This window comes from Piliocolobus tephrosceles, chromosome 6 (assembly GCF_002776525.5).
Source record: "Piliocolobus tephrosceles isolate RC106 chromosome 6, ASM277652v3, whole genome shotgun sequence".
In the NCBI taxonomy this organism is placed as follows: Eukaryota; Metazoa; Chordata; class Mammalia; order Primates; family Cercopithecidae; genus Piliocolobus; species Piliocolobus tephrosceles.
This window is the reverse complement of record NC_045439.1, coordinates 3,852,487-3,865,724: the sequence shown is the minus strand read 5'-3', so window position 1 is coordinate 3,865,724 and position 13,238 is coordinate 3,852,487. Positions and strand designations below refer to the sequence as shown.

General features: G+C 40.9%; 1 protein-coding gene across 1 annotated transcript in view; it reads left to right on the top strand.

The window, feature by feature from the left end:
* Positions 1 to 13,238, top strand: part of RCOR1 (REST corepressor 1) — a 132,432-nt gene that overhangs the window by 92,001 nt on the left and 27,193 nt on the right. The window contains exon 4 of the mRNA XM_023205674.1: positions 9,788 to 9,840. Coding sequence (XP_023061442.1) covers positions 9,788 to 9,840 — 53 coding nt within the window. The remainder of the gene's footprint in view (positions 1 to 9,787; positions 9,841 to 13,238) is intronic.

Here is a 13,238-nt window from a genome sequence, read left to right as displayed (position 1 = left end):
AAAGATATGACTAGAAGAGGTTGAAGCGTATGATTAAAATGAGTCTTTTGAGTGTGTGAAAAATATTTTTATCATTTTAATTTTTTCAAGTGCTCTAGAACTAGCTAAAATGGGCAAAACTTACTAGAATAAACATAGCTGAATGAGCTGAATTTACATACTAGTGGAAGCCTTCTATTAAACAGTAATTTACCTTGTAATCGTATTAATGTCTAATCTGTATCTTTATACAGAAAAACATTTCATTTTGTTCAGTTTTAGTTTATCCTTTCTGTTGACAGTGGACATCCGTTATCAGTTCTGGACTATTACAAATATTACTGCTGGGGGCACTCTTGGACCTATTTCTCGATACCCATCTGGAATATATGTGCTTAGTTCTGAGAGATCAGTGCCAAATTATTTTCAAAGTGGTCAGACTGGTTTACACTGCTACCAGTAAAACGCAGAATTTATTTGCTCCATATCCGCTCCAATAATTGCTATTGTTGAACTTGTACATGTTAGACCAATCTAGTGTGAGTATAACAGTCTCATATACCAAGGAATTTTGCTGTTTTTGTTACGTGTGTTAATGGCATTGGTGTTATGTAACAAATATGCCCACATTTTAAAAAGAGGTGTATATTAATATATGTAGGGATGAAATGAAATAATTGGGATTTACTTTAAAATTCTTCAGCACATGTAAAGCACATTTTGGGATCAGTTCACCAAATTGTTCTATGGATGCAGATTAAAGTGTTGTTTCCATGTTTAATTTACTGTCCGGTGGTTATGTAGGACAGTATACCTACCCTTAGAAAACATTTGCTGAAGGTTTAAGAGTCATAATATATGAAAGCTACTCTCAAGTAGTTCAGAAAAGAGTTACACACACACACACACACGCTTATTTTTGTTATTAAAAATAGCCTCTAACTTACCCCACCGTGTGGATATAACCACTATTAAAGTTTGCTTCTGGATCTTTTCTGTATGCTTATATGCACTCTGATTTTAAACACAAATGGTTACATCTTCTGTGTAATGGTTTTCAACTTTAGTTTTCCTGCAATTAAAAATTAAACTGAGTTTTGATCCTGAATAATATCCCATCTTGTAATATAATTTATTCAACCACATCTCTCTTTCTTTCTCCTTCTCTTCTTCTTCTTCTTCTTCTTCTTCTTTCTCTCTCTCTCTCTCTTTTCTTTTCCTTCTTTTAAAAAAGACCAGCCGGGTGCAGTAGTGAGAAGCTTTCTTCTTTTTCTTTTTCTTTTTCTTTTTTCATTTTCTTTTTTTGAGACAGTCTTGCTCTGTAGCACAGGCTGGAGTGCAGTGACATGGTCTCAGCCCATTGCAACCTCCGCCTCCCAGTCCATTAATTCTTGTGCCTCAGCCTCCCGAGTAGCTGGAATTACAGGCATGTACCACCACGCCTGGCAATTTTTATATTTTTAGTAGAGTTGGAGTTTCACCGTGTTGGCCAAGCTGGTCTTGAATTTCTGACCTCAAGTGATTGACCTACCTCAGCCTCCCAAAGTGTTGCGATTACAGGCGTAAGCTTCTGCTCCCGGCCCACATCCCATTCTTGAACATTTAGATTTTCTTCTTTTTTCCTACTATAAATAACACAAGTACACAGGAATTTATAATGTCCTCTCCCCGGTTGAAAAGAAAGCCCTCCTCGATTCTGCAGATCAGGTTCCTCAATTATGTGCATTCATAGTTCTTTTTCGCGGGCACTTACAACAATTGGAATTCATTATTTGTATGACTGTTTCTCCCCAGTCAGACATGTGAGTTCCATAAGGGCAGAGATTGTCTATTTTAATCACAGCTATCAAGGCAGCACCAGACACACAGTAGGCCTGAAATATTTGTCAAATCAGTGGAGAATAATTTCAACATAAACGATGTATTTTATAAAAGATAACTTTGCTGCGACCTACATTGAAAGCTCTTAAATATCTTGTTTATATAGCAGTGCTTATTGAAGGCTACTCTATTGGATGAAGAATAGAAAACCCTCCACATTGCAAACAGTAGGACTTAACAGTGGGTGAGCCTGCCCCTCCCAACTCCCTCTCACAGGCCAGGAGAGCCTGCCTTCTCATACTCTATCTCACAATGGGGTTGAGCTAAAGAACCCACCGAGCCTTCCTGTAACAGACTCTCTTTCATCTTTAATGAACAGAGTTAAGATTATTGCTGCCAGAGATAGAAAGTTGGGGAAAAGTCCTCGTGGGTCGCCTTCTTTGTTTGGAGCAATTTGATACAAGTAGCTTGTATTTCTGTTAATCTGCTTCCTATTTCATCTTTTATCTTTTATCCATCACCTTAAGCATTTATGTTTTTTTGTTTTTTGTTTAAATCTTAAGAAATGGAGGCTCACTGTGTTGCCCGAGCTGATCTCAAACTCCTGGGCTCAGGTAATCCTCCCATCTTGCCTTATCAGAGTGCTGGGATTACAGGCTATAGGCATGAGCCACCGCATCTGGCCAGTCTTTTGTTTTTTATGAGGGTAGCTGGAGCACATTTAATTTTCTAAGGTTAAAAACTTACTTTTGCTTCACTTAAGGAAACCACGTGGGAGGTCTTGAAAAGTGCACTTTTCATTTTCATCGCTGCCCTACCAGCAACTACTGATGACTCTGCCAAAACAAGCTTCAGACAAGTCACTTCTCTGGGAGTTGGCGTTGGGGACTGACTTATTCTGTAAAGTGGGATTTTAACAAACTCCCACTGAGAAATACCTTTTCTTTTTTGAGACGGAGTTTTGCTCTGTTGCCCAGGCTGGAGTGCAGTGGCACAGTCTCAGCTCACGGCAAACTCCGCCTCCCGGATTCACGCTATTCGCCTGCCTCAGCCTCCCTAGTGACTGGGACTACAGGCGCCCGCCACCACGCCCGGCTAATTTTTAAAAAAATTTTTTTATTTTTATTTTTAGTAGAAATGGGGTTTCACTGTGTTAGCCAGGATGGTCTCGATCTCCTGACTTCATGATCTGCCCGCCTCGGCCTCCCAAAGTGCTAGGATTACAGGGGTGAGCCATCGCACCCAGCCAAGAAATAGCATTTTTATAAAGAAAGTACATTTTGTTACCTACTTCGAAGGACTGGTTGATGAAATCCTCAGGCAGAATCTCTGGCTTGACTTTTTGTGCTGTTTCCACCCCAGAGAGGGAGCATTCAGATGTTTGCTGCAGTAATGTCTGTGCCCACCAGGTGGCACCGTTGCTTTACTTAAATTATTTAAACTCGTTTTGATTCTCAGCGAGTTGGAATAACTCATTTCTTATTTTAATAATAAAAGATGCCACAGTATTTGTTACTATATTTTTAAAGAGAATTTTGGCATGTTCAGTTGAGTGATGAGAGAGAAATTGATGTAATGTTTCCTCTGTGGTGGTACCTAATGCTACAGCAAGTGTTTCAAAAAAAAAATTTTTTTAAAAGCTCTGAGAAGGCTATAAGCCTTGTCATCAGCCCACTATATGGTGCCAGCCTACTGCTCTGCATAGAATATGCAAGATCACACGGTGTTCTGAATATCTGCAGTATCTAGCAGGAGGGAAGGGTGAGTTAAGGTTACTGTGGCAATTTTCATCTGCATTCCTCTCTTCTTTTGCACTTGAGACTTACTGAGGGTACTAGGGCATTTAGTTCATTGAATTAAAATGAATATAGAAACAAGTAAAGTTTAGCATCCATCTGTTTTTTACCCCTGCTTTCCATCACTTCATCAACCACGGTTCTGTTAACTTAATTCAAGCTAGATACAGTATGTTGATTATCCTTGGTTCCCTGTACCAAGGAGGCTGTTCTGATCTGAAGAGCTCTTCTGCCTCTATCTTCTGTCCTTAAGAGATAGAACTGTGTTGGCTGGTCCAAAGGTAGTGAGTTATCTCAACTGATTGTTTACAATTGCAGATGGAACTCCTTGTTCTACTCTCTTCCCGCTTCTCACTGCTGCACCCAGCTGGTCTTTTTTAAAAGAAGGAAGAGAGGGAAGGATTGTGCATACAGGTTTTTGTTTGTTTGTTTGTTTTGTTTGGAGATGGAGTCTTGCTCTGTTGCCCAGGCTGGAGTGCAGTGGTGCGATCTTGGCTCACTGCAACCTCTGCCTCCCTGGTTCAAGTACTTCTTCTGTCTCAGCCTCCCAAGCAGCTGAGATTACAGGCACGAGCCACCATGCCCAGCTAATTTTTTTTTTTTTTTTTAGTAGAGACGGGGTTTCACCGTATTGGCCAGACTGGTCTCAAACTCCTGACCTTGTGATCTGCCCACCTCAGCCTCCCAAAGTGCTGGGATTGCAGGTGTGAGCCCCTGCGCCCAGCTGTGCATAGAGGTCGTAAACCTTATACCTTACCTGATATTAACCAGCTGTGTGACCCTAGCCAAATTACTTCTGTGAGCCTCAGTTTCTTCGTTTGTGAATGAGAATGATAATGGAACTATCAGAGAAGATTTAGAAAAATCATTGTAAAGACCTTAAAACAATGGCTCATACATAATACATTCTCAGATGTTAGCTGTTGTTTCTGTTTATCAGAATAGCTGCTGAACCTTTAGGAAGCACTCCTTCATTGGTCATGATCATCATCTGCTGATTACTTGGCATTCCCATATTGTCCTACATCTGTGTTGTTATTTCTGTATTTGTTCTCTTCTGTTACCTGTGTGTTGTCTCAAGCTACTGTGGGAAATCGGTTCATTTTTGCTTTTTATTTTGGCTTGCTATTTAATACACTGCTTTATACATAGTAAGTTTAATTCAGTAAATGCTTGATTAGGCTTTTGGAATTTTGTAAACTTTCTTGAAGAATGAGGATTTCACGTTCTGTCTTTAAGTGATATTATGAGGAAGCCCATAACTTGTTCATCTGTGCTCTCCATAATGGTATAACAGTGGATGGATTCTTCTGCTTCTGACCGACAGATTGGAGTATCAGCCAAGTTGCACAAGGCAGGCCCACTTTGCTCACCCTGTCAACATTGGGGAAGGGCGATGGGTGCAGATGCCGGGGCTGGTGGAAAGGTGCTGGCATTTTCTTAAGCAGCATGGATTTTGCTCATTGTTCTGATCAGCGTTTACTTCATGAGTTCCTGCCCTCAGTGGCTCCTCTTTTCCAGATTGGTGAATTTTTAATCAGTAAGGGGCAGAATTAAGATTGTTGTTGCCAGAGTTGGAAAAATCCCCATGGATCCCTGTTTTCTTTGTTTAAGAGCAGTTTTTTGTAGGTAGTTTGCATTTCTCCTGCTCCTCTTCCTTCCTGTCTCACCTTCTATCCACTGATTTTCAAGCATCTGCTTATCTTTTGTTTTTTTATGAGGGTAGCTGGGAACACATTTTATTTTCTTGAAGTAAGAAAAGCTTATTTTTGCTTCACTTAAGGTTGAAAGGGTTTTTTTTGCTTCACTTAAGGAAACTACGTGGGAGGTTTTGAAAAGTGCACTTTTCATTTTCATTGCTGTCCTACCAGCAGCTACGGGTATAACTCTGTAAAGGAACAGGGTAGGTGGTGGGAAGGGAATAGCCTCAGAGATTCTGAAACGTATGGTAGACATCCATGTACCTTGATTAAAGAAAACAAAAGCTGAGCATTATGTAGAGCAGGAATACAGTAAGAGACAAGGTCTGTCAACAGCATTGCTTGTGCAGATGGCTATATTCTGAGTAAATTCTAGTCCAGAACCTTCTGTGAGGAGAGGAGGGAGGAGGGGTACCTACTGTGGTGGTGGTTTCTCAGTTAGGTGATAACCTGGCTTTATTGGTGAGAACTAATTCTTGGGAAGGTCAGGGCGCTGCTAAAGATAACATAGTCATACAGTGCTGACTGTGTGCCATGCACTGCTAGACAAACTCATTTTATTTTGAGACAGAGCCAGGATTTGACCTGGGTCTTTCTTACCCTGTATGTAACCTGTGCTGCCTTTTATCTTGTGGGACAGGAAACCTCAAACGTTGACATTGTACATATTACAGCACCCCAGGCATTCATTCAGCAAATGTCTGTCTAATTTTTTTGGACACTGGGAACAATGAAAAGAATGAGAAGTGTTTATTTGCTAGTAAGTATTAGATGGTAATTCCTTTTACAGATTAATTTTATTTCATCACAACCTTCCAAGCACCTAGTGGACACACCATGTGTCTTCATTTAAGTAGTTACAGTAGCGTATTTTCTTCCTTTACTTTAGATTTGAGTCATCAGGGTGATCTCCAAGAAAATCTTTTTTTTTTTTTTTTTTTTTTTTTACGACAGGGTCTTGCTCTGTTGCCCAGGCTGGACTGCAGTGGCACAGTCTCGGCTCATTGCAACCTCTGCCTCCTGGATTCAAGCGATTGTCCTACCTCAGCCTTCCAAGTAGCTGGGATTACAGGCATGCACCACCACACCCAGCTAATTTTTGTATTTTTAGTAGAGATGGAGTTTCACCATGTTACAGGCCGGGCTGGTCTTGAACCCCTGACCTCAAGTGATCCTCTTGCCTCGGCCTCCCAAAGTGCTGGGATTACTGGCGTGAGCCACTGCACCCAGCCATCTAAGAAAATCTAAAAGGTTACGTGACTTAAAGGTCACCTTAGTAAGAATACCTTATTGTTTACAGTATGGCAGATGTGCTGCATAACTTCAGCTGCAGCATTCCGAATCTGCTGTGTTACTGTCTTACTGTTCCTACCACCAGCTGATTCTTCAGTTAGAAAACAAAAGAGGAGATGGAAATGGAGTAGCATTCAACAAAAACTTGTGTGTGTCTTACAATTTGTAGCTAAATCTAGTTGCAGACAGTGGGCACAGGCTTTACAGGCCTTGTTACTGATGTAGCAGGAGGGACTCTGAGGAGATAACATCTGCCCAAGACCCACGGGCAGGACTAACCCCTGTGCTAGGCTACTGCAGGGACTTCTGCATCACTTGTTCAGCCTGTGCATGTGTTTGCTCAAAGATGATGTCACTGGTGATCATACATACATTCCTTACTCAGTTAAGGTAGATAATAGTGTGCTCTCAGACTTGAGATTTTACAGCAGAAGCTTAAGGTTCATTTACCAAGTATGTATTAAAGGAAGGAACGCTTCAAGCCAGTTTGAAACAAGCAGACCCCCAGAGCTGACCCTCAGTTTACCGCAGGTTGTGTTCGCCTTCTGTCCTTACATATTCCTGAGTGCATCTCATGACCTGGTTTTTAATCAGCTGGCCTGCCGTCTGTTTCTAGGTCTGGTATGCTACCATTTGCATCTCATCTCCTCCAGTATGAACCCCCACATTACCTGTGTCTCTCTGCAGGGTTCTGGCCGGGTATACAGAACCACCTGTTCAAGCAGCCTCATCTGACGCTTTTAGAACCTTAGAGCACTTTTATTTGGCATAATCTACTGCATTGTGAAGTAAAAAGCAAGGGACACACTTTGGAGTAATTCCCTGCCCTGCCTTTTTTTTTTTTTTTTTTTTTTGAGATGAAGTCTTGCTCTGTCACCAAGGCTGGAGTGCAATGGCACGATCTTGGCTCACTGCAACCTCAGCCTCCCAAGTAGCCGGGACTACAGGCATGCGCCACCACGCCCAGCTAATTTTTGTATGATTAGTAGAGATGAGGTTTTACCATTTTGGCCAGGGTGGTCTTGATCTCTTGACCTCCTGATCCACCCGCTTCAGCCGCCTTCTGAAGTGTTGGGATTACAGGCGTGAGCCACCGCACCTGGTCCTTGCCCTGCTTTTTAAAATCATCAGTTAGACTTTTGTGACAAACTGTGGTCATTTCATTTGTCATCTGCTGACTTTCAAGTAAGTGAAATTTTACTGTAATCTGAGTGAAGTAACCAGTTTGTAACTATTTTAAATATTAAAACAAATGGAAAATTAGTGGTTTTATATTAGAATTAATATTGAGCTGCAGTATATAATTAGTTGCTGTTTGAATTAGATAGACTTTTTCTTTTGTCAATGGAATATTTTCCCCCAATTTTTAGAATACGTGCTTCTATAAGAGTTGGAATTCTTTTTCAAAATTGATTTCTGTTTCCTAAATTGGTTGACAGTTCTCCCAGAGCTGGGAGCATGCTTTTGGTATAATCGCATAGCAAACGGAGATGGAGAAGCTCAGACTTGTTAGGACTCCTCTGTTTACTCTTTGTGTCATAGTGGGAAAGGGGCTCACTTCTGAGCCTGTCTTCTGTGAGTTTGGCCATTGTACCTAGAGAGTAAGATTTAGGAGCCAAGAGGGAATAGGGACTAGTCAGGATTTTACTGCCTACCTTCATACAGTTCTGTACTACTTGATTTTTTTTTTTACTTGTGTTATTATTTTTTTAATTCATAAAGGAAAATCATGCATGAACATATGGCAGTGCTATTGACTAGTGCATTATTTTTTCTTGTCCATTTGGGAAGAAAGATTAGAATATCCTCAGGGAGGAAATTGATTCATCTTTGGGGGTGGCAGCTTCTTCTGGAGGTTGAGTCAATTCGTTTTCCTTGGTATTCTCCGTGGTACTTGAAAGCTAGCCACCTTGTATTGGAGGAGTACATATGTGAAAGCAAATACCAAGCATTGGGCCACGTAATCTATCTCTTCAGAATTTTTTAAAACGTAAGAATAGTTTGTTCATTATTCGACCTGAGCTGAGACTAAAAATGACCCTCAATTTCATATTTATTTTTACTGCTAAACATATTGTTTAAAGTAATACTTGTTTGTTGTAGAAAGTTTTAAGTAGAACTAAAGGTTTTGTCTTTCTTTTCCTTTTTTCTTTTTTTGAGACGGAGTCTTGCTCTGTCGCCATGCTGGAGTGCAGTGGTGCAATCTCGGCTCACTTCAACCTCTGCCTCCCGGGTTCAAGCGATTCTCCTGCCTCAGCCTCCCGAGTAGCTGGGATTACTGGCGTGTGCCACCACACCCAGCTAATTTTTGTATTTTTAGTAGAGATGGGGTTCTGCCGTGTTGGTCAGGTTGCTCTCGAACTCCTGACCTCAAAGTGATCCACCTGCCTCAGCCTCCCAAAGTGCTGGGATTACAGGCGTGAGCCACCGCATCTGGCCCTGACTAATTATTTTAAAAAATTATTTGTAGAGACAGGATTTCACTATGTTATCCAGGCTAATCTAGAACTCCAGGCCTCAAGGGATCCTCCCGCCTCAGCTTCCGAAGTGTTAGGATTACAGGCATGAGCCTTTGTTTTTCTCTTTTAAAGAAGACTCATAATCTCATCACCAGGCAATAACTGCTGTTAATATTTCAGAATATTCATTCAGATGTTTCTCTGTGGGATCAATAACTGTATTATAATGATTCTGTTTTGTTATTGTCTGTTCTTTTAGTCTTGTACATGACAAGTGTATTAGTCTGTTTTTATGCTGTTGGTAAAGACATTCCCAAGACTGGGAAGAAAAGGAGGTTTAATGGACTTACAGTTTCACATGGCTGGGAAGGCCTTACAGTTGTGGTGGAAGGTGAGGAGGAGCAAGTCATATTTTACATGGATGGCAGCAGACAAAGAGAGAGAGCTCGTGCAGGGAAACTCCCCTTTTTCCCCCTTTTTAAAACCATCAGATCTTGTGAGACTTACTATCAGGAGAATAGCACAGGAAAGACCATCCTCCATGATTCACTTACCTCCTGTTGGGTCCCTCCCACAACACTTGGGAATTGTGGGAGATACAAATCAAGATGAGATTTGGATGGGGACACAGTCAAACCGTATTAGCAGGCCTGAAATATACACGTGTATCAATTCTAGTGGACCATAGGGTGTACTCTGTCCCTCAGTTTGTTTACTGGCGTCTCATCTTGTTTTTCAGTGGATGAATACATTGCCATTGCCAAAGAAAAGCATGGGTACAACATGGAACAGGTAATATCATGGTTTTCTTTCTTTTGCTGTTAAAAATGAGTATTTATAACTAAATAATTTTATTTTTTTCTTCTCTGTATTGAGTAGCAGTGTTTCCTCATTAGCAACTTTTTGGTAATTACTAGTAGTGTTACACAAACTCTGGTCTTCTTTTTCTTGTTCAAGATGAATATTAGAGGACCCTTTGATTTGAAAGGCATATCTGTGCATTTCAGCAGATCTACAGCCTTTAGGACACTGACTACTTCATGATTACTAAAGAGCTGGATGCTTGAACATAGTGCTTTCTCATTTGAATGTGTGATTTTTCATTCTTCTGGTTGTATAGTGATGTTTTTTGACGCATGTTTTCACATTCTTACCTGAAGTGTTTTAATATTCACCATTTTGAATAATTTTCAGATTGTAAATGTTTGATTAAAGTCCCTCCCCTCCCCTCCCTTCCCCTCCCCTCCTATCCCCTCGCTTCCCCTCCCCTTCCTTGAGATGGAGTCTCGCTCTGGCAACCAGGCTGGAATGCAATGGCGCATCTCAGCTCATTGCAACCTCTGCCTCCGGGGTTCAAGTAATTCTCGTGCCTCGGCCTCCCAAGTTGCTGGGATTACAGGCGCGCACCACCATGCCTGGCTAATTTTTTTATTTTTAGTAGAGAAGGGGCCTCCCAAAGTGTTGGGATTACAGGCGTGAGCCACTGTGCCTGGCCAAGATTTTCTTTTAAATATTGTTTGGAATGTACTAACAAGAAATCCACAAGATTTATTTTTCTGCAAAAGTGTGATGATACCTTGTTTCAGCTTTAATGATTTACTTTAAACACATCAAGTTGGATTAATGCTTTCCATGGCATTAATCTAGATCTTAAAACCTGTAAGTTACTGACATTTCTTATTTTTCTGAATGATGGAAGTTACCAAAAGTTCAGATTATGTGAAATTGTATACTTTCTTTTGGACTTGGCCTTATATTTAATTACTCTATCCTGGTCATTGAAGCTACTTCTAATTATTAGATGATTACAAAATATACCTGTATGAATTCTTAAGGATGGTAGTCTTGATCATTTCTCCTTTAAAAACAGTCATTAGTGGCCGGGTGCGGTGGCTCACGCCTGTAATTCCAGCACTTTGGGAGGCTGAGGTGGGTGGATCACGAGGTCAGGAGATCAAGAACACCCTGACTAACACAGTGAAACCCCATCTCTACTAAAAATACAAAAAAAAAAAAAAAAAAAAAAAAAAAAATTAGCCGGGCGTGGTGGCGGGCGCCTGTAGTCCCAGCTACTCCGGAGGAGTAGAAGAATGGCGTGAAACTGGGAGGCGGAGCTTGCAGTGAGCCGAGATGGTGCCACTGCACTCCAGCCTTGGTGACAGAGCGAGACTCCATCTCAAAAAATAAATAAATAAAAATAAAAAATAAAAAAAGACCATTAGCATGAAAATTCCCTATATGATAATTCCGGTGTAAAAATTACCATTAGCAAAGTATTGCTAGATTATCTCATCTTACCTCTTTTGTTGCTTGTTCTATTTCTACCATTTTTCTAAGCTGAGACCTTTATATATCATATATATATAATTTTTAAAAGAGTAACACAGTTGTGCTTTCATAAATTACTTTCTTCATTTATATATTGAGGCAGTAAAGTGTGGTACTTGAAGAACACAGATCCTAGAACCATGCTGGTTCTGTGACCAGTGGCAAGGAAAGTCAGTGCCTCAGAGAAGACCTTCAGTTTATACTCAGGCTGATCCTCAGTATGGAGGCCAGCCTACAACTAAAAGAAAGCAAAACCTTAGTAAAAACGTAGCAAACCCTGAGGAAGAGTGTGGTTATGAGTTACTACATTATTAGATTCAGATGTCTAGGTTTTAACAGAAAAATCACAGAGCATACAAAGAAATGGTAAATTTATGCCCATTCGGTAGAAAAAAATTGATCAACAGAAACTGTCCCTGGGAAAAGACCTTAGTGGCAGATTTACTAGGCAAATATTGTAATACAACTATCTTAAAGATATTTTTAAAGAACTGATAGAAGATACAGATAAAGTCAAGAAAATGATGTATGAACAAATGGAAATAACAGTAAGGAAATGGAAAACCTAAAAGGAAACCAAATTGAAATTCTAGAGCTTAAACACTTGAAATGAAAAATTCACTAGGCATGCTCAAAGGCGGATTTGAAGAGTCCCAAGAAAGAATAAGAAAGAACGTGAAGAAAGGACAGTGGCAATGACTCGAGTCTGAGCAGCCAGATGAGAAAAGATTGAAGAGTAACCAGAGCCTAAGGTACCCTAGGAACACATTGAGTGGACTAACATATGCATATGAAAGTTGCATAAGGGGTAAGAGAAAGAGATAGGAACAGAGGAATTATTTGAAGAAATAGTGGCCAAAAACTTCACAAATTTGATGAAAGACGTGAAATAAAACATCCAAGAAACTCAGTGAACTCCAGGTAGGATAAACTCAAACTCACCAAAGCACATAAGGAAACTTCGAAAAGAGAGAGAATCTTGATAGCAGCAAGAGAGAACTAACCTATTACATACATATAAGGGATCCTGAATAAGCTTGTTAGGGTATTTCTTGTCAAAACCCTTGGAAGCCAGAGGAAGTGGGCTAATAATATATTCAAAGCAGCAAGAGAAGAAAACTGTCAACTGAGAATTCTGTATCTGAGAAAATGCTTTCAAAAGTAAAGGGGAGAAATGAGGATATTCTCAATTAAAAGCTGCTGGAGAGTCTCTCTGAAGAGGCCATAGTGGAGCTGAACTTGTGTACTGGTAATCCCATTGTCTATAAATTGGACAAGAACTTGAAGCCCATCAAGCCCATGAATGAAAAAAGTTCCTGGGGGATGAAGAGACCGTGCATAAAGCCATGGAAGCTGTGGCTGCTCAGGGCAAGGCCCAGAAGTGAAGGCCAGCAGGCTGGCTGCTCTCTCAAGGAACACTCCCTGCCCAACCATTCTTCTTCACCTCCTTTCTGCACATGCCACGCTGACCACACCTGTAGGCATCTTAGGTTGCAGCTGCAGATGGGAACTCGTGGCTCCCGTGTTCATTGTAACCATTTTTGTCTCCTGCACGCACGTGCTTCATATAATCTAGTCAGAATAGCACCTCTGGTGCAGGGAGAAAGTTCCCTTATCCAAGAGAGTTGAGAGGTAGTGACTTGGGCTTTTGCCAGGGCTTTGTTTACTAAGGACCTTTGCGGGAGGAGCCATGCTGTCATGACCAAGGAGGAGAAGCAAAGAGAGCCTGTTTGACCCCAGGAGCCAATCCTGTACTCTTCTCTAGTCAGACTACTGTCAGGAGAGCTCTGCTCATTCCAGTGGAAGATGGCTATAACCTGCACAGTGATGTGAAAACACAGCCATTTCCTCCCTGACCCCAG